Consider the following 27,539-nt stretch of genomic DNA (forward strand, 5'->3'; position numbering starts at 1 on the left):
ATGTATGTGTGTCTGTATTCGACAAAGTAGTGCAGTGTTTTCGTATCCGCCCGCGCGAACACTTAGAGCTCGGTGAGTAAAACGAGCGCACTCAAAGTGTCCGGCAGCAGTGCGGATGTAGCTTGTGCTGTCAAGGATCTAAAACGTTTCTCTTGGTAAGTAGCTAAACTAACGTAATAACTCACTATTGTAACACGATCTAAGTTATTTACACACCTTGCACTGTCATGTGTCGTTGTCTAGATGCACATCAAAATGAGCCCTATAAATAGCCACTTATTTAAACAGATAGCGTCCAGTTATGTCAGAGTATCCCATTGAGCGAACTTGCTAACGTTAACATTATTAGGAAATACTGAGGCACACAGGCTTCTGATCGAACTAATGTGTTACTAGCAAACTTTCATCTCAACATCCCACTGTCTATTATTCAAATTTTGATGTAGTTTGAAAAAGTATACACTATTAGGCTGAACTTATGTGCTGCACTAGTAAATCCAAACGACAACCTTCAGGTCTGTATTTACTGTTAATGACCTGTGGCAATGTTAAATACATGCTAAAGTGTGTTTTATACTTATATGTATACACATACATTTGTGGTTATTCATAATCTTATCACTTAAAGCCATTTGAGATCAAATCATGCAGTGGGTGTGGTGTTGTATGAACCGTGTCCACCTTTGCACTTAAGGGTTTGAATCAGAGACATGTGGTTTCTAATCTTATTTCAGGACCACAGATCCCCCACAAAGGCTGTTGGACTGAGACTTTGCCTCCTTTGATAAATCTGGCTGAGTATGGCTAAATGTAATCAAAATAACTTACATTTTAAATAGGATGTCTTTTGATATACATAAATATGACCAGACACCGCCCTGTATGAATTGTACACATACATAAGTTTAAAAAAAAGAAATGACCCTTTTCATGGGTTTAATGCTATAATGGTCTTTTCTTGTAGCAATCATGCAGTTCTCTCTCTCTCTCTCTCTCTCTCTCTCTCTCTCTCTCTCTCTCTCTCTCTCTCTCTCTCTCTCTCTCTCTCTCTCTCTCTCTCTCTCTCTCTCTCTCTCTCTCTCTCTCTCTATCTATCTATCTATCTATCTATCTATCTATCTATATATATATATATATATATATATATATATATATATATATATATATATATGTCTGAAACCATAAATGGAATAGTGGCAGTTTTCCATTAGTCTTTTAGTTAATTCAAGAATAGGCACATTGAGGTTAATACAAAAACTTTTCTACCTTATTAGCCAGCTCATGAGTTTGTAATTAAAAGTACCAGAGTATCCATACTGGCAGTTCAGTGTTATTATTATAAATTATTATCCTTAACTAAACTTTAGTATGTCGCTCGCTCTTTAGTTTGCGTCTCTGCTGTCTAAATGGGCGTGTACATGAGTGTGTGTGCGTAGGGGGAGCTCCCAGTCCCAGCTGCCTCTGTCAGTATCTGTCTGTCATCTGTTCCTGCTCTAATGCCTCCACACATCATGTCAGTGAATAAAAAAAGCCTTCTCATAATGTTAGAGATAAATAAAGTGCTATACTTCATGATGGATGTTTAAGCGCATACCACACTACACCTTCAGTAAAGAAACAGTTTGAACATCATTTGTAAGTAATAGTAGAAACTCTTGAGGTTAGCTGTAATAATAAAGTTCACATTTATCTGTTAACTTAGAATGAATGTACAACTTTATACCTTTTGGATAAATATTTGTCATGGCTTTTGTTTAAGTTGTGAGGAAACATGTGTCTCGTTTAATGAAAGAAGTATTTTTTGTATTCTTTCTCATATAGGAGGGCTGGCTGGGGGTGCAATGCAATCATTCGAAAGTTTCACTCCTCTGGTGGTGCTCGAGCTGGTCTCGGACACCAAAGAAGAAGCTATCACTTGGCTGCTCCAAAGGATACGAGATAAGCAGCAATATGGAGGTTGGAATCATTTCGATTTTTCGTAACAACAAGTTTTGATTGTGAATTGTTAATATAGTCAGTTTTTATCGAAGGCGCAGAGTTGCTGGTCGAACGGCTTGGACCCGGAATAGCAGATCAAGAGAAACAAAATCCAAACGTATTCTTGATCGGCGCGTCATTACAGAGACTGTTATCTGGAGCTGAAGATTTGGGTCTTTTCAAAGAGTTCAGTGATGGCTCCATGAGGGGCTTCACCTGTTCAAATAAGAATAGCTTTAAAGACTTTCAAGGTGTGGTTTGTTTTCTATCTTATTTAGAGTTTGGCAACATTATTTAAAACACTCATTTTGTAGGATTTAGTAATGTACTAAAATGGCACTACCGATATATAGAATTGCATACTTTATGTCTGCATTGTTTTGTTACAGCAGCATGCTTGAAACTGGTCCTTTTGCTTTTTTCTTTTTTAATTGATGGCAATAAGACTTTTTTGTTTTGGTGACATACTGTTTCTGCTTCTGTGCTGTAGTTTTATGCCATATTTTCCGGTTGCACCTTTTTTCATAGTTTTGTCCGCGGTGAAACTTATATCTATACTTATATACTTATACTTATACTCCGGAGCAACTTATATGTGATATTATTTGTTATTTTCACACTTGCAACCGCATTTCATACTCCAGTGTGACTTATATATGTTTTTTTCTTCTCTATTATGCATTTTTTGGCTGGTGCGACTTATAGTCCGGAAAATAATTACTGTCATCATTGTTTTTGCAGGTGACGGAGATGGCTTCCTTAGCATGGCCGAATGTCAGTACATAATTAAACACGAGCTGGACACTTTACGAGCCAAAGATGAGACTCATATACCAGGATACACGCAGGCCAAGCTCTACCCTGGAAAATCAATTAGTGAGTACAGTTTCACGCAGGCCGAGAGTTACGTGCAGTGCACTGATAATGTTCAGGGGGAGTTACAGCTCTAGATAATGAATATACGTATGATTTAAAACAATAATGGAGTTTTATGAGCTATTGTTCTGGAGTATTTCAACCGGATCGCAAATTATTAGGGCATTTATAAATTACTAAAATCAATTTCATGCTGTATTAGCTCTTTCTAATTCGATCCATTCACGCATACTATCTTGCAGACGTGTTGCAATTATGTTTGTCTGGTACATCCTAGCAAGTAAAAAAAGGCCAATTTTACAGTGCTCTTGTTATTGGATCTCTGGGCAAGGCACTTTGTCCCTAATCGTATGGGACAAATGATGCTCTCAAGAAATGGCAGATGAAATGATACTGTCATCGTGTACTCGTATTAAGTCACTCAGCACCAGACAATGGGAATTGTTTTGTCTACAATAAGGGACATTCCAGCTGTTTGTCTCTGTCCTGATACACTGTGTCTATTATTAGCAGTAGGAAGTCAATTGAGGGAAATATAATATGCTGATGTTAACTACAGTATTCGGTACTTGCATCACATTACTTATAATCTTACATTACTTATAATACAAATGTATAAAATCTAACGTTGTGCTTTGGTAGTTCGCAGATTACTGTCCAAAGGAATCATGGTCCAGATGTTTCCTCTCCATGAAAAGGAAGAACTTAAGAGACTTTCATTTTCATGGTTCCAAAAGATTAAGTTGTCTTTCCAACCACTGGGTAAGAACACATTATTATGGACACAATACTTTATATTATTAAATACTTATTATTATTTTTTCCTTCATTATTATATTAGATAGAAACATGTATAGTAGTAATATTAATAGTTTGCTTTCTTGGTACTTATTTTGACAACTTATTAAGTACAAGTACACACAAAGTTAATTACTGTCTGTTTAAAATTTGACCTATGTGTCTTTAATAACTGCACATGAGCCTGACCCTTGACCCATGATTTGCCTTTGGTCCGCAGATGACATCAGACATTACTTTGGAGAGGGCCAGGCGATGTACTTTGGCTTCCTCGAGTACTTCACTTTTGCCCTGATTCCTATGGCTTTAATCGGCGTGCCTTATTATCTGTTCGACTGGGAGGACTATGACAAATATGTGGTCTTTGCCGTCTTCAACCTGGTCTGGTGCACTGTTATACTCGAGGTATGGGATTACTGCTTTTAAAGGTGAACTATGTCTCCTAAGTCTTAACCATGATATGATTGTTTTTCCTTTTTCCTTTTCACGCTCGAAGTTGTATGTATGTTGTATTCATGCATGTTTGAATAATATTTATGCATTCAAGATGCCATTGCTCCGAATGTCGTTGAATGTGTTGCTGTCGTGAACTGAAGCGTCAACATAGTCCAGCAGTGCAGCACTTTGTTGTGAGAATCAGTTTTCAAGTAGAAGTCATTTTAGTTCAATATTGCAATTTAAAATGTTCAAAATATCAAATTGATATCCCCGGTTGTCCTAGATTATACAGCAGACAAAAGCAGTGTCAGTCTGCTTTAACTGTGTAGCAGCCCAATGGATGGAGACGTGCAGGTGGCAGAGAAGCTGCATAGTGCACCTTTCATTGTAGAAAGCAAAAGTAAAAGATGACTATACTAGTGCTGAGAAGCTGTTTTAGTATTGATGTTATAATAATGATTTTGTTAAAGCCAAATTGTCAAAAAAAATCTGTGCTTGTAGAACTAATAGGTTCTAATGCTAAGAATCATCATTACATTTCTCTTTTCAGTTGTGGAAGCGGTTTAGTGCCACTCTTGCATATCGGTGGGGGACACTGAGCAGAAAAATGGCATTTGAAGAGCCTCGACCGGGTTTCCACGGGGTGTTGGGACTCAATTCAGTCACAGGGCGAGAGGAGCCTCTATACCCCCATGTTAAGAGACAACTGCGGGTCTACTGTGTGTCCGTGCCCTTCGTGCTGCTGTGCCTTTACCTGTCTCTTTTTGTCATGATGATATACTTCCAAATGGAGGGATGGGCCCTGTCTGTTCATGACGAAGACCCCACGTTCTGGACTGGGATCCTGCTCTTCATCCCCAGTATTATCTATGCAGTGGTCATCGAGATCATGAACCTCATCTACAGATACGCTGCAGAGTTTCTCACAGAGTGGGGTGAGCTCTTCTGGTTTTGTAATTGTAAGAGAAAGGCCCAAGTACAGAGAGTGTGCAGCTAACGATATAAACTCACACATGCCACATACCCAATAAACATGTGCTGTCCTAGTTTTCCTGATTCTTAGTCTCTTAGCCGTCTAACCTGCTTGAACAGGCACCACCCACCCCATAAGTACCAGACACACAGAGTGGTAATATTGTTCACTTTTAGAAACTGTAGCCTGGTCTTTTAGTCTAAGGTAGTTATTTAAAACAAATGAGCATTTTATAAGCCATTGAGATCTCTAATTTACCAAAAGTTCTCTTATACTATGCCATCTAAGATTAAATTGTACTTATTATTTGTCTTGAGACAGAAAATCACAGGCTGGAGTCTTCATATCAAAACCACCTGGTCCTTAAAGTTTTAGTAGTAAGTAACATATCCCTATATAACCGTGCTTTATTTTGAATTGCTTTAAATAATACTTTTATCTGCTTTGTCTCTCCTTTGTAGTTCAACTTCTTCAATTGCTTTGCCTCCCTCTTCTACATTGCCTTTGTAATGCAAGACATGGCTCTGCTCAGACATGTACGGCTAATCTTTTGTTTGACTACTTTTATTTTAGCCATGCAAATTCTCATTCTCTCTGGATTCTCCGTACTCAGAGTCTGGCCACGCTGCTGATCACCAGTCAGATCTTAAATCAATTCATGGAGGCCTTCCTGCCGTATTGGCTGCAGAGGAGACGTAATAAGAAGCTGATCCGAAAAGTCACGAAGAAAACAATGGAGTACAAAGAGCTGCCTTTAGAGGACCAAGTGCGGCTGGAGGCCGACATGAGCACTTATCTGGTGAGCTGTAGGTTAAGACAGTACAGATACCACTACAAGACTGGATTGAACCAGGGAAGGACCAGGACAATTGTATGCATAGAATTATGTAACCAACAGAATAATCTTGTCTAGGGACCATGTAACCAACCAATCATATCAGAGTATGTGCACTAATGCATAGGCTGATGCGTCACTATGAAGCAGACAAAGCAAGTGGACCCTTAAGCAAAACAATCAAAGTGGCACCTGAGGCATGATGAGTTTGTTAAGTAAAACGTAACAATATACTTTTATAATGCTAGCAAGCTAATGGTTCAGCAGAGTATTATTAGAAAAGAGAGAAGAAATTATAACTAAGACAAGGCAAGTTTATTTGTAGAGCACATTTCATACACAAGGTTCACACAGCAGGAAAAATGCATTAAAATCACAAAGAACTAACTAACTTTGCTCACTTCTCTATAGGGCACGTTTGACGACTACCTGGAGTTGTTCCTACTCTTCGGATATGTCAGTCTGTTTTCCTGTGTGTATCCACTGGCTGCTGTCCTGGTCGTGCTGAACAATATCACTGAGGTTTACTCTGATGCCTTCAAAATGTGCCACGTGTTCAAGAGGCCTTTCTCTGACCCAGCTGCTAACATCGGAGTCTGGCAGGTGAGTGTTGAGCAGTATTATGGAAAGTAAACAATTGCAATCTCTAATGGGTTTACTCATTGACTTGTGGGACATTTCGACAATAAAGTCAATATTTAGTCCAACGTAGTTTAGAGTTTTTTTCCTAGAAATGACGTGTTAATAGTAAAACATTAGTGCTGAATTTAGTCATTTACAGTGTATCAAAGAATTCTAGACCTACTGTAGTTTACTGTAGCCTAAATATATATTCAAAAAGACATAGTTTCCTGCATATTTATTTATACATCTTGTTTTGTAGATCCAAAGAAACAAGTCTAACTGCTTTTATAGACCACAAAAGCCACTATTGATACAGCGAGGATCATTTTATATTGAAATCCACGCATAAACCTCCCTTGGGTGTGATATTGTCATGTATCTCTGCGATATGGACAGGCTTTGGTTAGCATGGCTTTTTACGTGTCTATTTCAGGGAACCGGTTATTGACTTTATTTCTCTGTGCGCTCTGGCTCTGTTGCAGCTTGCCTTCGAAGCTATGAGTGTGATTGCTGTAGTGACCAACTGTGCTCTGATCGGCATGTCTCCACAAGTCAAAGCCTACTTCCCTGAGTCTGAGATGCTGCTCATTCTGTGGACAGTGGCCATTGAGGTAAGACGGAAACCAGTTTCTAAAGACATCGTAATGTTTAACACTACTTTCATTCTATAAAACATTAAAGCACAAGTCCTCTAAATACTAGTTATTAATATAATCATTACAGTTATGGTTGAGCGATATTGACAAAAAGGGGAATTTCAATATTTTGTGGAATTATCTTGATGGCTGAAACATATCTGTATCTGTGAATGTCTAGGATTGTATAATTAAGCACAAATGCACAGAAATGGTTTGGTTTCTTTTCATTTTAGTCTATTTTTTCTGCAACCCCTTTCATATTGTTGAGCTCCATGTTCATTGTTTCCATATCTCCAAACCAAATATCAACCACCTCTACATATAATTAACTTTGAGTTACGAAATAAGGAAAAACCTAAATGGTCCTGAAAATAAATGAAAACTGTAATACATAAACGAATGAAGCAGGACTGTCACAATAAATAACCATAACTCTAAGATCAAGCAGCGAGTGCTGAGCAAACGTCAGAAGTGCTTTCAATTCATGAAAAGAACTTTTAGCCTTGTTAAAAACAAGGCTGAATGTCCACAGACACACTGGCTCCTTGTTCCTTTGCTGATCTCTCTGTGCTGTGCACCAGGCCCACAGTAATTGATTTGGTATGACTGATTTTAAACAGAGCTCGGTTTGTCCCTCAGAAGAACTTTAACCAGTTTTCTGAAAGCAAGGACAAGTTGTCCCAGCTAATACAATTTTGTTTTTGTTTTTTTAAGCCAGTTGTATGTGACATTGAAGCCTAGATGTGCCTATCAATTACTCTATCAACAATTGCATATTATTCAAAGATATCAGTAGACTATAGAATAGAATATATTATTTTGTGCCATTGCAACATCTTTAGTTATTGGAACAAATTTTGCATTTTAAGTATTTTTTTATTACTTTCAGCTCCAGATCAACTTGAAAACACATGCTATATTGTGGCTTTTTAAAAAAAAAAAAAAAGTCTATCTCTTGACACAGATTTACAAAATACACTGTCATTTTCCATATGTAACGTATACATAATTATGTGAAGTATATTGCGTGGGAAATGACCTCTTGCTCAGTACACAGTAAGGGAACAAGTACATTCCATTTAGTCTCTTCCCGCATGGGCCATCCTTCTTCAATTGCTGGGCTTGCAGATGATCTTCAATGTTTCTGTGCCTCTGCAATTAGCATGTTATTGAACTTCCCACTAGATGGAGCCACAGTCCAAAGGAGCCGTGCAAACTGTGGAGTGGATCAGAGGATATATGCACAGAATACTGATTGTGTACGTTTGAATGAGCTTTTCCACTGTGTCATTGTTGATTCTTCTGTTCATCTTATCTCCCGGCTGTAGCGCTTCATATTTCCGTTCTCTTCAGTCCCCCCTTTATTGCATTAGCGTCAAACCACATACATTTCAGAATAACAAGCATGCTGCAACAAGACTTTACTTGGACATATCATCGAGGTCAGAGGATAGATTTAGATTAACAAGCTAACTACTACATATCTTGTCTTCAAATGCACTACAAACAGAGTATAGTAGCTTGCTGAGAGGCGGGCGAGCCAGTTGTGGATGCCAATCTGCAAACTGGGTCATATTGATTGGCTGTGTGTTAGATTGAATGTGTGGTCCGTGCCAGGCTCAATGATGGACTCCACTGTAGCGAAGGCGCTCATGCTTCCCAATTAGTCTTTGTCAGAATTAGTTGTAGACGTGTAATTAAAACTGCCTTTTGAGTGAGAGTGCTGTGGTCCTCAGTGGCACGGTGAGGTATTTTTAAGCCTTTCAAAGCGTTTCAAATTGAGATTTCTTCAAGGAATAATTTTAGTACGCTTCTTTGGGGGTATTTAGTATTTAACTTTAACATAGATTGATTTTAGAACAAAATGTTAAATAATACTTAATAGTATAAATGGAACTAAGAGGCTTTTCATGCTGGCATTTCATTGTTTCAATGATGTGTTTTTTAAATATATAACCCAGAGTTTTGATTTTTGGATGAATCGTAAGTACCTACAGGGAAGTGAAAACAAAATACAATTTCGAGAAAATTAATGAAGAGGGGACACAACTTCAACACTTTATATAACGTGGTTAAAAGCCTGTACGATTGGACATACGTACATGTCCACTTGATATACCGCTTTATCAAACAAACAAACAAACAAACAAACAAACAAACAAACAAACACTTTATTTATACAGAGCTTTCCAACATAATCTGAACCAAAGTGCTTTCCATTAGTGCATTAAAAGAAGTAAAAACAAGTACAAATTCAATACAAAGCTTGACATTTGTGTTCTATCCATCCTCAGTCAGATTAACAGTGGTAAGTTACACCTGCCATGGGGCGAAGTGACAGAGATGTGGCAGCCCGTCTGCATCGGTGGCCTCAACCACCATCATTCACATTATCTTACACTTATAGGTTTGTTTTCTTCAATTTTAATACAATTTGCAGGAACAGTTCAGTACACAGAAATAATACATGTTGTGCATCAAAAACATTAATATCTGCTTTTTGAAAATATATTTGGATAAGGTTCAATATTAACACCAAATATTGATTTTACACCTTTTTTACTTTAACATTATGATAAAAAATCTCAATTATATTTAGTGTCCTTTTCATCCTTATTGTGTCCCATCATCCATCTCCACATCTTCCAGGATCTTCAAACATAATGGCTAAAGTCATCTGTGAATGTCACTTTACAGATTGGTTCCTTATACAGTATTATGTGTGTATTCTTGAATTGAATTAGTCTTAAATGATAACTCGGACCCGGCAGAGACACAGACATTTCCTCCCCTTACACATGCCAGATTTAATTTAAAATCCACCCAACCCGACCTTGGCCCTTATAGAATCATTTTATACACATTTGCATGTTTCCTGCAGCTTTTTCTCATATGTAGCTACATAAGTAAATGCCTAATTGCCATGACATTGACTGAACTCGAGTTGAACAATTTCCACTGCCGAGTGTCCCTATGGCTAATGGCTAAGTCTAATTAGAATCATTTTTATAAATGGGTTAAATGACACTGCTCAGTTTCAAACCACATCTCTATTAGTATGCTCACTGTCATTTAATGTGGTGGGGCTGCACATTGTTTCACAAGCTATGATTAGGTATTAGCTTATGCATGGCACTATTAAAAACATAAAATCATGTTAAAGAAGACATATTGTAAGATAAGAGTCCCTCTATTGGTCCCACAATAGGGAAATTTCAGTGTTGCAACACATAATTCAAGAACAGCAGGTGAATAGTGCGATACATACAATAAAATAAAATAAAATAAAATTCATTTTTGTATTGCCCAAAATCATAACAGCGTTTGTCTCATAGGGCGACAGTGAAAAGTGAATAAACAATGTTCATAGGGACTTGGCAATGTCCCAAAGACCCCTGTCCTTAGACCCTCCTTCTCGGCCAGGAAAAACTACAAACTACAAACACTACCGAAGACATTATTTGACAAGACAGTTGTAGCAGGGATTGGGAAGAGAAAAGGGAGAGACAGTCGACATTTGTCAAGACCTGACCCAAGACTCATAAGTGCAACACCCCCAGTACAGAGCAGAATGCTTCTGGGCCCTTGAGCCTCAAATGCAGAGCATTACCAGATGACTCAAACATGCATGAATGAGTCCAAATATAATTCAGTTTGCTGGGGAAAATGAGGGAACACCATTATCAGCGGTGTTGATTAAATACAAAAAGACACATGTAGTGTATTTTTAGGAATTTGTTTTTGCATTTTAAAGTTCATTTTCAGTCTGTTTTTGTATGAAATTCATACTCGACATTTACAAGGCAGGCACGCTGTGGCCTGATTGGTATTGGTATCAGTGCATGTTTGGGCTGATGTCTTGGCAGAGGTCAAGTGACATCACGTTCACTACAGTTTATTTTACCAACAAGAAACATGCTCAAATGTGTTTTCAAATAATTGTATGATTTATAATCAACTCTTGCCTAAGGGTCATGTCTTTCATGCCCTATCTTGATCTATAATACTAAGAGGCAGTGCGTCCCCCTCCCATGCATTTCAGCCTCTTTCAAACGTCTCTTGCCCTGAACTGCTGTGGACTTGACTTTTTAGCCATAGAAGCTCCTGTGGCCCAAAGGTTGATGAATTCACTTTGACTTATGCTCCTCTCTTCTCACCTGAATGAAGAGAGGAGCTGCTCTGCTGCGCTGGACTATTAATTTCTGCTCGGTCCTGGCGGCGTGTTGTTGTCAGCAGTTCATTGTGCATGCTGTAGTGTAAAGTGTGCGCCGTGGCATCAGTCAACAAGGCATTTTTACACTCTGCTCCCTCCAGATAATTATTGGAGGACAGGTAAAAGGAACAGGAACATTCTGATTCAAAGAGATGCAGTATTAATTACTCCATTAGATTCTGAGCATCATTTATGGCTTTAACTCAGCTCTTTTATGTTGAAGAGGATGGCAAATCATTAAAGTAATGACCTCTATGTACAAGTAAAGTGAATGAATTTAAAACTAAATCAGCTTTTACCCTGGCAGGTAGCGACATCAGAACTGCCATGAAGGAAGTTTGATGGTTCTGGTGTGGAAATTAGCAAGAAGTAAGGGTTGGTATCTTGCTAATGGAGGGGAGAAAGAGTGCATGTATAGGAATTGAGAGGTGATTGGCCAGAGTTGATGGTTGCAGCTTCTGACTGGTTGACGGAGACAGCCAGGTGACACAAGGCAGTGTCCAACTTAGATGGATGTTGCTTAAAGAACTACTATTACTGAATATTTGCCTGTTTATTGCTTATATCTACCAACTTTAAAGTGCACGTGACTATGTATTTCAACTAAATGTAATGAAAATGATTCATATTTAAGATTTTACAACAAATTAAATTGACTATTTTTCCGCAGTTTGACAATTTTGGTGAAGTTTGGTTGGACATGAGCAGCAGATGTGACAAATGTAGAGGTACTGTAATCCCACAACTGTTACCTAGCAACCAGTATTGTAAACAAGGACCAAAATTGTCTCTGTATTTTAGATGGAATGTTACTTATTGATGACATAGACAGAGGGATTTTAGGGATCTCAGCTACTTCCTAACTTTTATTTTTCAGATTTTCTTTTCCCAAACAAAGTAATAATTAGAAAAAACACAAGTGCCTGTCATATGTCCAGTGTGTATAGAGTGTGTATAAAATGATTCAGACTATATACAGCACTGCATATTGATAACAGCCTGATTGTACGTCGAAACACGTCCCTCCGTGTTCCCCTCCAGTACATTTCCCAGAATAGAGCCAGAGCCTATTACAGCGATGGGACAACAAGAGTGATGAGCGCCGCATGTTGGACCATGTTAAGTGCACCGAATGGGAAGGGAGAGTACAAAGCAAATGGGGCTTATTGACACAGTGGTGCTGCATGCTACCATCGCACAGCCACTTAATATAAGCTGTTAACAGGTCCGCAACAGCATGCATTTTTAATGTGCTTACCTCCATCGGGAACAGACTCCAAAGCACACTACAAAGGCACTGTGAGGCGGGACACATGTCAGGCCAGGTTTTAATTTATTGTAATCAGTATGTACTGTAGGTGCGTGTACACGGAAGTCTCAGATGTGTATTTATGAATTGGTTATTGGCTAGCTTTGAAGGAAATGTTGCTTTTAGGTAAACTGTAGGTCCTTTTGATAACAATATATATAATTTGATTAAAAGTGCACTTGCTTATTGCTTTGCCTGGAATGTTTCATGTCATTAAACAAAGCTATTTTGCATCTCCCCCACACACTCACCCAGAACTAACCTACCTCCCACATGCACGCCCTCAAACGCACACAGTCATTCACTAAAATAATGAACATGAGGCTGAGTACAGATGTACCAGTTGAGGAAACGTCATCAGAGGAGCTGTCTGCATCCACAAGACACCGACACATTGCATCCTCTTCCATAGATCTGCTTGGCCCGGTGGCATCACTTGCTTGTGTAATGACGTACTCTGGAACATTCTAGGCAAACGCAATATCCATGGAGGCAAGCAGGTGGTTTACCCCCCCCACCAGAAACGTTGCATAATGTTTGAAGTCAGTTTTAACAATCGAAAAGCCACATTATTTTCCTAACTCAAATGAACCACTTTTGAATCCTGTACATTTATGTCACTGGCATGGAAATAGCTGTAGTTTGAACATTGTTATAGGCGTAGCTGATAAAATAAATTAATGTTCAATGGCAGTGATCAATAGCCTTTATTGATACAGTACATGTACTGTAACTCTTTAGTTTTGTGTGACGTTGTAGTCAAGTCTGCCATTTTGTTCACCACTGGCAATGTTTGTATGAAGAAGGGCGCAGCAGTGAAGGGTTCAGTCAGTCTCTCTTACTGTATCTGGACTGTTTTCTGATGTGGAGGGCGACAGCAGCAAAGGCAGGATGATTCATTCAAAAAAGGGTTAAAATGGTATTGCTCCTGAATATGTTCAAAGTGTCTACTCTGAATGTTTCAGAAATACTGCTCCCAAAACATAGTAATTGCCAAAAGAATGTTTTCGTTTGCAGCAGCAGTGGCTCTATGATACCTGGGTAATTTCACTATATAGTTTCCACACATGAGTGAGCAGTAGCCAGGCAACGGCAGACAGGCTGAGAGCCAGTGTCAGGGCCTGGTTTGTCTGTCTAATCCACTCATGTGAAGACAGACGAGGCGCACTCCTTTCTCCACCATCAAAGAGGCTGGAATCAAGGGAAAGGAGGAGGAGGAAGTGAACAATACATAGTTTAATTTAACACTGCATGGGTCAGATCATTTGAGAGCTAGTATTATACTTGATTAGATTTTTCATCTCTGTTGGATGCAATGTTTATTTTATAGGATATAGTATCGTTTGAGGGATGCATATTGAGAACTTTGTCATCACTCTTTTGATTGTTTTGCGCTTCACCTGTCACTTAACTATGAGTAATGTCCATACATGAATAATTGATGCAATGTAAGGCATTATGGAAAGGTGAAATTCTTGCTTATCGTTCAAATTCAAAATGCACATATTGACAGCTACTTTCAATATGTATAACATTCCATGTTATCAAACACATAAAGGTGCAGTGCATGTTTTTTCTGGATACACCTGCATTGTATCCATAGAGATGTTATTGCTTTACCTGGGATGAATTTATTTAATTCATAACCAAGATCTGGAATTTTGGGTACTGTAAAGCTTGAAGAAGATTTTTTTTAATGAAACATACATTATTTTTTTACATTTTTTACATTTTTAAACAGTAATGGCCATAGCTAGTAGTGGATTTCAAGAACTTGTTTTAATCGTTGAGAAATATTGTATTTTTGAACATTACAATGCGACCGTCACGCTGGCCATTTTGTGGTACAAAAGCAGTCATGTACTCATTACGTGCAAGAACTTCACTTTCTGACCTAGTTTGAAAGTGCTCACTTATGCATAGTTCACATAAATCCCTTGATAAGTGTAGACATGTTTTATTCATTCAGTCATTAAAGGAGAAGGTACAGTGCAGATTGCCATTACAGGTAGCTTTTAGCTTTCAGATACGTTGGTGAATAAAGCTTTAATCTTCACTAGATTTAATTAACTGGCAACTCGACTTCCACTGAATGACTTTTTTTTTTTTTTTTTAAATCAAAGGACTTGTTACTGTAGCTCTTAGATGCTCGTTTTAGTCTAGTCTCAGTAGCTCCCCCATATAATCCCATTAAACTGTTTGTCTAGTCAGGAGATTATTTTTTATACCCCAGACCTAGACGTGCAGTAGATTAGAGCGATGGAGCTTAGTTAGTTTAGCAGTCGCGTGGACATCAACTTAACCTGTGAACCAACATGTATTGTTTTCTTTGGGCCTGACTGGGAATTTCTTTACCTATATGGCACCTACACTCCTCAAACCATTTAGCTAAGTTGGGGTTTCTCAATTCAATGTCAAGTGGCTCAGTAGTTGGGATGCATCACATATGCTCAGGGCAGAGGTGGGCAATGTATCAGTTAAAAATCATATCCATTGACAATTTGTTGCATGTTCTCCCTTCTCTCATCCCCATTTCACGCTGAAACTGTCCTGTCTATAAAGTCTACGGGCCAAAAAATCCTAAAAAATAAAATTAAAAATTAAAAAGGTCATGCGATCCAGGAGGTTCTACTCTGTTTCAACCCTCAGCGTGTGATCAAGCCATGTTCACATCGGCAATACAACATTATTTAATGGCAGCCCTCACTGACTGCGAGATGCTTTTAATACGTCCCATTTTGTGAAGCGGCCGTATGTAATGGTGATTGTGCTGGCAATAATAACATCCTGCTCGTGTCAGATCACACATAAAACTGTTGAATTAGTAGTTCCTCATCAGTTCAATTGACAGTGAATTGAAATGGTAATTTTCCAATTAGTGGTGATAGATTTGCTGGTGCCATGGGAACAGAGCGTGGAAGCTGAATACAGCGATGGAGATGGCATTTGGACATTTAGTTGTGATGTTGTGATATGTGGATTTTGCGGTTCAGTGGCCAGGTTGGGGATTATCTTTCTCATTACTAAAACTCTAGACACTGGTGTGGAGAAATCTGTGGCGTCACTAGATAATTGTGCATTAACCATCATGGTAGTTTTTTGTACAGGCATGGTTTACTGCTACAGTTGGTGAAAGTACTCCAGTCCAAATGTAAACTATCGTTGTCTATAAATTACCTGTAATAATGAGTTTTGTTCATGTCTAACCCTCATAACAATGTCACTTTTTGTATTAAAGTGATGCAGATGGTAACACATTTTATTCACTCATCTTGCCTAAACGTTTAGCCTATTTGTGCAATTCTCTTAGTTGGTGGTCACAAAGAATGGAGGCTGTGGTTACCAATCCACTACCAATGTGAGTTTTAGTCTTTGGTTAAACAAAGTGCTTTGTCAGGCGAGCCATAAAGGTTTTGGGCATATTTTTATTACTTTGAAATGTGTTGTACCTGTTTTTACCGTCTTAAAACGTAATGCATTTATTTGTTTAACTGTTTGCTGCGGTCCAAACATATTCCTCACTTTGTTAACTCATTCGTAGCCGGGTTCGTAGCATCCTAATTTGTCTTTCTTGAGTTACTTGAGCTCATTTCACAACCTTTATAGGCCATTGCTAACAACCAACCAACAACACCAGCAATATTTTGTGGTTCATTGATAAAAAACCTTTAATAAGTTGATGAAAACAGTACACAGTGGTCTCATTTTGACACTAAGAACTGCTTTTACAATATCTGTACTGGGGCCAAACTAATTGTATTTCCTTAAAGGTCCCATAACATGCAAAATCGACTTTTCAGAGCTTTTAACCTTCTTACATTGCTATTTGTGCTTCATATATGTACCCAGAGTGTTTTTTTGATTGATTCCCGCAGTGTTTAGCTATATTACAGACTATATCCTTTCCGCGAATCTCCAAACTGACGGGCGGTGGCTACAAGACCGCGTCATACCCACAGGCACGCGTCATCATCCCCCCTCTCCACCCCCCTCCTGCCTCCCGCCTGCCGCCTCCCGCCCCCTTCCCCCCGGCTCCGCGCTGGCTCCAGGCTCGTCTCCCAAGTTTTTCTGCTTCGATTTATGACAAAACACGGTTCAAAGAGGCCCAAAACTTCATTAATGATATCGCACTCTTTACTATTATCACAATGGTGAAGGTTTATGTGGCAGTTGATGCAGCAACCGGGAAAATAAACGGAGAGAAGTTCTATCCGATACCGAAAAACCAGGAAATAAGAGCGCGATGGACAAAAGACTTTTTCAGCGTGTTCTGCGCACGCTGTAGAATAAACACCAGATTTATTTAGTCTCAAAGTAGTGTTGATCTGAAGTTCTATCGTTTCTCACAGTCGCACGGCAGGAGCGGCGCAGCGCGGAGCACACAGCTGTGGGGCACACACTACGTCACGGGTGGGCGGGGCACACACGCGCTCTGAGACTACGTCACGGGTTGGGCGGGGGAGCCAGATCGCTCTTCGCAAGGGTGGGGGCGAATATCAAACCAAGCCGTTTGCCAAGGTCTGGGTGATATTTCTTAACTATTATGTTAAGGGTGATGCACAACCCTTATTATTATCAATTATACACTTAGGATAGACTACAAAACGTGAAAAAAGTATGTTATGGCACCTTTAAGTGAAAACAATTGGGTACAGCTTTTTTTATCTCATGCAAAACCCATGAATTCTGAGATTGGCTCCAACAAGTTCAAAGATACTTATGAAGGTAATACATTTCATTACTGCAGTCTTGACCGGAATACACCTCCGCTAGTGAAATATCTACCAAAGAACAGCTTTCTTTTTCATTACCAAAACCCTCCCTTGACTCCTTTGTACAACGAGGCCATAAATTATTCACTAACTTGGTCGCCAAACCCTTTTACACACGCTAGCGTCGCCAAAGCAATGAAATCCCTCTTAAACTCTACATTATTAGTTGTATGCACCCATTACCCCTGACAGAGCACAATTTATTGTCAGTCCTTGAAATGCACCTTCCTCATTCGAAACCACGGCAAGCATACTTTCGCTCTCACCTTCACCCTATTCCGTCCGCCGAAATATAAATTAGCCTGTGATAGCATTAGCAATCAACTAAAGAGCCGCACTGTTTATTGTTCCTATTCAATCAATATGACAGGTGGCTCGGATCAGGGACTTTTTCTGCTTGGTTGTTAATTACAGAGAGGCCGGTGCTGCAGACTTGAATGACAAAAGCTGGAACGCTGCTCCCGAGCCCGTGAAATGAATCATTAGAAAGCGAGCGAGTGCTGACCGGTTAATGATTGAAGCTTGATGTGGTCACAGCGTGTCCTCGAGCCAAACAAGAAAGGGGTATTTTTCCCCCCGTATTGTTCTATTTCTTGCAGTCAACTACGTTTTTTAATGCTCAGGTCAAATAAATTGTTAAAATATGAGTTGGGGATTCATATAGTAACATAAAGCAATATAAAGTAATATAAATGCATTTGCTGCTGTCATTTATATAAACTGTATATTCATCTCCGCAGCAATAAGTCACATGATGGTGACAATAAGGAAAGGCTGAGCATACATTTATTCTTATCTTTTTCAATTTTGCTATTTCAATTTCAATCTTGTTGCTTAGTGGTCAGAATACCAAGACCAATTTCAAATACATCCAAAAAGTATAAAAGTGGAACAACCCCAAATTGCTCTTTTCTAGAGCGGTTTCCAATTTTTGCAGAGACCAGCTGCTGTTTTCAGCCCCGTCGTTTGTCAGTGGAGCGTGGCCCACAGGAGAGCGTCTGATGAGGGAGAGGAGGCTCTGCTGCTGTTCTCTGGGTAGAAACAGACAGGTGTGAAAGAAGAGCAAAAGTACAGCGAAGACGTGCTCAGCAACTCTGTCCTTTGAGTTGTGGGACATCTCAGACCTGCCACTGTTGAAAGCCAAAGTTAAGACTTACTTAATAGTCTTTGACACTGTGTTCTGTGGCAATTGATGTATTCAACTTATTCATTATGCCGTCATATCCTTCTTCCGGTTGTATTAGTTAAAATGGAGCTGTTGTATTTGTTGTTGTTTTGTTTCTCTCTTTGATTTGTCTCCCTCTGATTTCAGCATGGAATCTTGGCTATGAAGTTCATCCTGACCTTTTTGATCCCTGATGTTCCTAAACCCATCCAGATCCAACTGGCCAAACTGGAGTTTGAGTCACTCGAGGCTCTAAAGAAAAAGGTAAAGTCTTATTTTGTCTCTACTTACTTTAGTGACTTTAGTCATTCTATAGGTAACTCAGCAATATAATCTCCATCAGCAAAATACAGTAGTCATGGATGGTCCTTGAGATTAGATGGATGTTTTTATTGTATGTTATCCGTACATGTTTGAATGAGAGCCACACATCTGTATTTTGGCTCTAAGTTGACAGCAGCAGCACGACAACCATAATAAAAAGCAATAGATCAGAAAGAAGACAATCAAGTCCCTCACTCACTGTGATGGGTCCTCGCCCCATTACGGCTCAGGCCTCTCCAGTCACTGTACTGTTCACAGCATTTGGAATTTAAATACATTCCCAGCAGTTACTCTTTGTCTTACAATTACTTTTACTTGAGTAGCAGTTTCCCAAATACGTTTTAGTCTTCTACTTCTACTTAATATCATTTTGAATTAATTAAGCCTAATTTTGACTACCCACCTCTATGATTGATTTACCTTTTAATGAAATCGTATTATTTTTAATCCACTGTCAAACTATTTATTTATCTATTTGTTTGTTGTTTTTGCTCCTTTTGTGAACAGCTAATTGCAGATAACAGTCAGATTATTGCTTCCCCTCCTCATCCCCAGCGCTGATAACAGATAGCCTCCTCCCATCATAAAGCACACACAGGGGCCTTGTCCATTAGACCACAGCCTCTCTGTAGCCCCCTCAGAATGATCCGGAGCCTGTCTCACACCACTTTGCAGAAGACAAATGCTGCGTCGTGGGTTAATAGACCTGATCTGGTCCACAGCCGCTCAGTGGGGATGTGCTGAGTGCACGGGCTTCTTGTTCCATCATTTATTCTCTTTTCAATGTGTTTCTCAATGACTTCTCACACTTCCACCAATCAAGCCAGATATTCATTTTGACTCAGCATCATTAAGATTCTCCATTTTCTTCTTAAAGTAGTCGGTTTAGACAAACATCACACACTATCATGCTGTGTCCATTGTAAACCTTTGAATGTGCAGATTCTCATGTTTGTCTAGTTATGGCTCTTTCGGTAGGATAGAACGTGTAGTAAATATTTATCATATATTTTTCATTTTTCTGCCACTTGACCGATGAAAAATACAGGATGTAGGACAATTTACACGCAACTGACAGTTTAAACCATCAATCAACAAAATAAAGGTGTATTCAGGTATTCTTTGTCAAATCATAATTATTGTGTAATTTACATGGATTTTGGCCCTTGTGTACAGTATGGTTGCTATAGCAATTGGTAACAGTCTGCTACTCATGTCAAACTAGGAAGTACAATTGTAAACTTAAACAAAATTCTCAAACTGGGGAAAATTTAGCACAATATTTAGTACAACGAGTCTGTTTAATCTATTATTTGTTCAGAAGTGTATAAAGTGTATAAAGTAGTGTCTAAAGATTCAGTTGTTGTCATCTGGACACTAATCTTGTTCTTAGTTTATTTTGTATTTGATTAAATGTGAGAAATGTAAATCTGATTAAAGCTATCACAAAAGCTACATTTTAACTAGAGTGTAGTTTGATGTGATGTCATCCACCGCCCCCTTTATTAGATTGATCCGGGTTATTTTAGTTTAGTCTTTAATCATAGTTTATTTACTTATTATATTTCTTTCTCTGTCCCGGTTGCAAAATCTTCAACAAGGCAATTTGAACCACATATTTATGACACTTTTAAAAACTCAGGTTTATTCTTGTAATGTTTTTTTTTGGACAGAGAGCAACGTATAAAGGGTGAGTATGAGTGTGAGTGCATTTTGATTGGTCAAAGATGACATTACTTATTACTTATCAGTTTGTAATTTAGATTCTTTGATCATATGAAAGAAAATGCTGTGGTTTGGGTCATTAATATCTAACATTGTTGTTTTGTTGTACGTATGAACTAATCCAACATGGGCCTTTATGCATTTAATATTCAAAATTGTATTAGACAAAACATGTTATTATTTATTCAGGTGCACATTTCACATTGTAAACCGTTAAAGCTTCATTTGATCCAGTTCAGGCTAAGTCAAAGTATGGCAGCACATTGACGTAAGCAGTGCTCTATTACAGGCAAAGAGAGGGACAAAAATGACAATGATGGATGTCCTTTAGCTTTGAGAATTTCCGACTGTCTTTCTGCTTTAAGTGCAATGAGTCTATCAAGATTTTTGTCCCATTTCCTTCAAATTTATTTTTAGTTGGCCCAAGACAGCAACCCTCTTTCTTTACAATTGCTTATTGAATTGTTATTGATGCATTCATACATTTGTTTAAAAAAATACAAAAAATAAAGTATATTCAGATGACTGAGCATTGACAAAAATGTCTTCCAAGTTCAATTTCTGTGCATTTACTGGGAATGATTCAAGAAGACAAGGCTTTTTTCATGTATTTAGTATTAGACTATAACGCCATGTACCGAGTTGGTTCAAACCACATTATTGATCTAAAACTGATTAATAATAATTGAAATGGGACCATTGACTCAAAACTATGGAACTGAGAGGCCCCATCTCTTCATGGGGCTTTTCACAGTATTTGTATGTGTTTTTATCGTTGAACAATGTCTAAGTTGCATTTTCAACATGTATAAGCCGTATAAGTTGTCTGCATTTTTTAATAATCACAAGTAAGTTCAACGATATGGGTGGAGATAGGGGGTAGGTGAAAATGTCAAGTTTCCGAGCACTCAAGCTTTGAATGCGGGACAATACGATTAGTCAAACGTGCACAAATCGATAACAATACAACTTTGAGCGAGTGGTTAAACAGTGATTTGAAATAACATGCCGTCTTTATTTATAAAATGAATCCATTGAGATGAGATGTTTAAGTATTTCTAAATGTATATTGAATAGCTTAACAATGGTAATCAGCATAGATATAGAATACCTAAGCCCAGCTGTCGTTGAGTGTAAACATGAGTTAAGTGACCCCCATCAGTCGTGTTTCTCACACAAACACTGGATAAAGATCTGCAGCGCTCGACCGCAGCAGACTTACATTACATAGTGAGTGTGAGCACCTTCACGGATACTTTACCCACACACACATTTCACCTTATTTACTTCAACATGGAGAGCAAAGCAGGGTCAGTCCACTGTGTCCACATGCAACATCACGAATACAACACTTCCACAAACCCACACTGAAGTCGCACCTCGAGTTACTTGCTGTTAAGAAGCAGTGTCTTAGATAACTGTGCTCGTGTCAGGTCTCTAAATATTTAAAACCCTGGGTCATCTCCTCTCCTTCTTCGGTTTTGTGTCCAGTAGTCTGTCGTTTTGTCAAAATGTTGGAAATGTATTAGCAATTCATACTAATCTATGAGTATTGGAGAGGACGATACCCTGGCCTAGACCTTGCATAAATGTACAAAAAAGAAAAGCAATGTCAGTCCGGATTTCACGTTTTGTCTTTCAGCAAATTCAGTTGAACTAAGCAATAATCCACGGATCCAGCGTTTCAGCGCCACGGCCTGAAGCCCAGAATAATAAATGACATTTTTCTGGACTTGACTTTTAATTAGAAGAGGCCTGTTCAGTCCGCTTACTGCTCAGAATTGATTTGTGTGAACCCATTGCCCCCGCAGCCTCCCTCCTCCTCCCTCCGTCCCTCCTTCCTCCCTCCGTCTCTCCCTCCTCCCTCCATCCCTCCCTCCTCCCTCCGTCTCTCCCTCCTCCCTCTGTCCCTCCCTCCTCCCTCTGTCCCTCCTTCCTCCCTCTGTCCCTCCCTCCCTCTGTCCCTCCCTCCTCCCTCCATCCCTCCCTCCCTCCCTCGCTCCTCCCTCCTCCCTCTGTCCCTCCCTCTGTCCCTCCTCCCTCTGTCCCTCCTTCCTCCCTCTGTCCCTCCCTCTGTCCCTCCTCCCTCTGTCCCTCCTCCCTCCTCTGTCCCTCCTCCCTCCGTCCCTCCTCCCTCCTTCCTCCCTCCTCCCTCCCTCCCTCCTCCCTCCTTCCTCCCTCCCTCCCGTCTCTTTTCCCCACACACAGCTGTCAGTGGATGGTGACAGGTCATTACTGCCTCATGCATACGACAAGTGTCTGTGCTTTGGCAAACACACAGTAACTTGTGACTCATCAGGGTGAATATGAATCGGCTTTCACACTGTCGGCCAACTCTGGACAAGTGTGGAGCGCTTGTGACATGTACCCAGGATAAGGAGAACGGAAAGACTGGTGTGGGATGATCGGTGGACATGACCATTTTAAGATGCATTCAAATCCAGCGACATTGGCATTTGGAGCTACTTTGTATGGTCTTTTTTCTTCAGGGATAATTTAGCTCAGAGCGGCATTGAAGCTAACTTCTCGGGCCAGCTCTTTCAGATTGAAAAAGTCTAAACGTCTATTGATTTGAGCCTAAAATGGATCACTCCTAGACACATGAGAGATTAGACCTACTTTTCTCAGACAGTTTGCCTTTATCTAGAATCATTTTGGTCTTGCTTTGAAATGTGTTCACCAAAATATTTATCATTCTGAGATAGGACCAGCACTTAAACACCTGCATAGTTTTAGTTTTATTGGCGTTTCCCAAATTTCTGATGGGGCTCTGGGTGGTCTGTAGTCCTGGACTTGGTTTCATTCTTCACCAATTTGTCATCTTTCAGTCACAGTTTTAAGTCAGACTTTCGGATTTTTCTGCTGCTCAAAACCCCAACCATGTTCTTCGCTGGTACTTGGGCGCAGAGTTTGAGACCAATTAGCCTATTATATATGAACAGTGTACCAAAATTACATTTAGAATACCAATTTGAGGCCAGAATAACCCCTGCCCGCCTGAGAAACACCTGCCACACAAGCAATCTTAAAGAGTCACAAGAATTTGGTTTGCTGTGTCTTAAATATTATCCTTTTGTGGGGAAAGAGAGACGTGTTCAAAGCAAGTATTAGCAACAAAATGTCCTCATGCAAAAGTGCCGGTAGTAAACGTAATAAATGTAGTACTTTTCTACCTTCAAGGCTCATAATAATGACACCAATGACTAAAAGCAGCTTGCTATAAACCCGTATGAGCCGCTCCGTGTTCTCACTAGGTCCGTTTATAACCCAGCTTCAGCTATTCAGGCGATATTGCCATTTTCGTTCTTTTTTTACCGCTAGGATGATTACTGCAATTATTTAAAGTACCAGGCCCAATTTAGCTCTGGAACAAAACATTATCATCTGGCCTGGAAGGAGAAGGAATTGGCCTGGACCAGAATATACTGTATATAATGAATAGGATAAAAATATATCCTGTTTATCATCTTTCATTAGATGGTACTCAGAATACAGTTACTAAATCTGAGGAATACATCGCAGTACTTGTTATGCACGCTTCAAACTGCACGTATTAATGAGAAAAATAGAAACATTAAGTTGTTTTTAATCCTGTTGTGTTTTCACTCCATAATGTAATGCAACTCATAGTGAAAGTATCCTAAGTATTCAGAATGAAGTACCCTAATTGGACCAAGTATTAGAAATTGAATCCAGGTATTCAGTATTCTGTATTCTGTATAAGTAAAGTACATACATATACATACATTTTCCCTATAATACTGTACACAAATGGCTAATTTTGAGCGTTTTTTTGTGTTTAAGGATCTTACCGTGACAAATATGGAGCTAAATTATATTCTTTTTCTGTATTAAGATAAGAAATTCCTTCATTGTCCCACATTTCAATTTTGAAGGCGTAGACAGAGCTAGTCATTGGATTTATTTAGATTTTCTGTCAGCGAGGAGAGGTACAAGATGAATATTCACAAAAACGACAGGGAGCGTTCCAGATTTCCATTGCACTGCAAAGATACAGACGTAGACAAAAAGGCCTTAAATCCTGTGTGTTTGTTGGGATGAAATGGCGCATGTTTGGCTCTGCTTTAGCTCTGTTCCTTCTCAGCTGATCTGAACTGACATGTGTAGCATTAGAAAGACAAACACACTGAGGAAATGTACAGAAACACTGGTCCTACACCTCCACATCCACAAAGGAGAAGTTTAGGGAAACGCATAGCAAATGTTCTCATACAACAAATAAGTTACAATTGAGACCAGTTTTAACTTTTGCCCCTGAACCAAGCTGTATTATTACTATATATTATGTTAGTATTTTTGTGCCACGCCTCCTCGTGTGACTAGTAATAAACTAAAATGCACATGGAACATTGTAAATCATTGTAAATCATTCTATTGATCACTTATAAGGTTCCTTAGTTATAAGCACTTGTTTTGTGTTTATAAGCACATAGACAAGTACTAGCATTTGTAAATGGCTTATAATGTTATTAGTAAGCCACTTTTTAACCTTGTTTAAGTTTTATCAATGCATTATAAATAGTTTACTAAGGAACCAATACTAGAAATGAGATAGCAAGCGTTGGATGTAAATTCACTTGTTTTTATTTTTGAATATGCTCTACTCTACTGCTGTTGATGGAGGTGAAAATATGAAGACTAGCTGCCAGATATGGCATACAACACACATAAAGTAGAAAAAGATTCAGGTCATCTGGAAAAATAAGACTCAACCAAGAGTCTTTCTCAATTTGCTTGAGATTGAGAACGTCTGCAATGGATCACTCCTGGACGAATGAGGGATTACACCAAACAGGGTTTATAGGGTTTAAGTCTGTCGACTGGACAAAGGTTTTTAAAGTGAATATGTTCTGCTACGGCCTCGTCTCTCCTTCAGGGACATATTTGAACTCTTCCCTTACCAGACATCACAGGATTAACACAACATGAATGAAACAAAACATTAACAATGGAACATTACACTACACTAAGCATCTTACAACCTTTGCATATTACTGTCCATTTGAACCTATGACAAATCTAAATCTATGCGGCTTAATAATACTGCATATATAGCAGTAAAGTACATCTTATTGCTGACTTGTAGTGAGTGCAGTTTTCTTAATCAATACTTGCCTCATTACACTTATGCAGGAGCTGTCTGATGTCTCCTTTGTGTTTTTATTGAACGAGCTCAGACCTAAAGCCCTGCCTCAGCACCACCTCAGTCAAACTATATCACCGCCTCGCTCCTCTCGCTCTCATTTGGCCCAGAGCTCACCAGCATTAATTGAATGTGGGCTACTTTCAGCTAATTTGAAAGTGTGGGACAGAGCTGTCTTCCACTCTGATTTATTAAAAAGCCAAAGGGTTTTGATGGTGGATGTAGATTGGTTGTAGCTGTTGAAATGAGTTTTGCTTTGGTTCCTGTGTTGAACATGTTTGTTAATGAATTTATTTTTTGGCATTTGATGCGTAAAATGATGTATTATGTGTTTGTATCTATACTGTGTCGAAGGATTTATGATTAAGAGTGCATCGTCAACTGTTAAGTTTCTTTACTTTGGACTGATTTAAAAAAATAAAAAATAATACTAATCCTGACTAATCCACTATAAAAACAATCATAATTATATGTTGATCATTTTAATTGTTATCTGGACTATACAGATTCTCACAAAAAGACCTGTTATGATTAAAACAGTGGTTGTATTAAATTATTATTATAATTTTTTTCATAATTGACTTTAATTGGAGATGTTTCTGCCTTTATGTGATTAATCGTGTATTTAAAAAGTCTCAATGTACTATACAAATTATCGTTTGTGTAGTTCACTAACCCTAACCCCTAATTGTAACGTATTTATAAAAGACAACGTCAATATTTCTATAAAGTGATCCTTCCTGTATTCAGATATTAATATAAGTCATTCTGCTACAGTTTTGTAACGAGGCGCTAAACATCACCCACATGGATTTTGTTATGCAATTGGTTCTCGGGTGACAAAAGCATATTTTTTATTTATATTTACAATTTGGTGATTCATATTTACAATGTTTACATCTCAATGCAGATACCGTAATGTTTGGGATAGCTCAAAGAACTAATAAAGAATTATTATTTATTGAGTTGTTTATTACTATTACACTTTTGATGAATTTGTGAATAAATAACGGCATATAATGTTGTGTTTTCAGAAAATGCTGGAGACCTCTGAGCTGAGTAAAGCCCAGCAGTGACGACCCACAGATGCAGCATAGAGCTTCACAAAGTAAAGAACATGCTCAGACCTGTGGGCTTCAACATGGAGGCTCAGGTAACAGGAGAAAGACAACTGACCTTTATTTACCAAATGTCTTTGAAACATTATGTTTGGACAGCATCTACAACCAAACTGCTTTGTCATGTGAACAGTTTTGTTGAATATTCACATTTGTTGTTACACATATTGCTTATTGCTGGAGTTTTAGACTAAAACTATTGTCAAAACAAAAAATATCAAAGACATTGTAAATGAGCAAGTATTACTGATGTATTACTGATGTATAACTGAGGTATTACTGAGGTATTACTGAGGTATTACTGATGTATTACTGAGGTATTACTGAGGTATTACTGAGGTATAACTGAGGTATTACTGATGTATTACTGATGTATTACTGAGGTATTACTGATGTATTACTGAGGTATAACTGAGGTATTACTGAGGTATTACTGATGTATTACTGATGTATTACTGAGGTATTACTGATGTATTACTGAGGTATTACTGAGGTATTACTGATGTATTACTGATGTATTACTGAGGTATAACTGAGGTATTACTGATGTATTACTGATGTATTACTGAGGTATTACTGAGGTATTACTG

The 27,539-nt window shown here is 38.7% G+C and overlaps 1 protein-coding gene across 1 annotated transcript; it reads left to right on the plus strand.

Annotated features, from left to right (window-relative positions):
• Positions 1-89: 89 nt before the first annotated feature.
• Positions 90-27,180, plus strand: ano10a (anoctamin 10a). The gene is made up of 14 exons (XM_072460101.1): positions 90-155; positions 1,822-1,956; positions 2,031-2,228; positions 2,719-2,853; positions 3,496-3,615; positions 3,872-4,056; positions 4,640-5,024; positions 5,384-5,439; positions 5,524-5,598; positions 5,676-5,861; positions 6,309-6,500; positions 7,004-7,132; positions 18,766-18,882; positions 26,866-27,180. The coding sequence occupies exons 2-14, from the start codon at positions 1,842-1,844 to the stop codon at positions 26,905-26,907; spliced, it is 1,935 nt and encodes a 644-aa protein (XP_072316202.1). The 5' UTR covers positions 90-155; positions 1,822-1,841; the 3' UTR covers positions 26,908-27,180.
• Positions 27,181-27,539: the final 359 nt, after the last annotated feature.

This window comes from Eucyclogobius newberryi, unplaced genomic scaffold, assembly GCF_026437365.1.
Source record: "Eucyclogobius newberryi isolate DKJ021-1_F unplaced genomic scaffold, fEucNew1.0.hap1 SCAF_3, whole genome shotgun sequence".
NCBI lineage: Eukaryota > Metazoa > Chordata > Actinopteri > Gobiiformes > Gobiidae > Eucyclogobius > Eucyclogobius newberryi.

Excerpts from the sequence above, each read along its gene's own strand:
- ano10a (XM_072460101.1), top strand. The coding sequence starts at position 1,842 with ATGCAATCATTCGAAAGTTTCACTCCTCTGGTGGTGCTCGAGCTGGTC. Across the intron at positions 5,862-6,308 it reads CCGACATGAGCACTTATCTG|GGCACGTTTGACGACTACCT; the intron begins GTGAGCTGTAGG and ends ACTTCTCTATAG. Across the intron at positions 7,133-18,765 it reads TGTGGACAGTGGCCATTGAG|CATGGAATCTTGGCTATGAA; the intron begins GTAAGACGGAAA and ends CTCTGATTTCAG.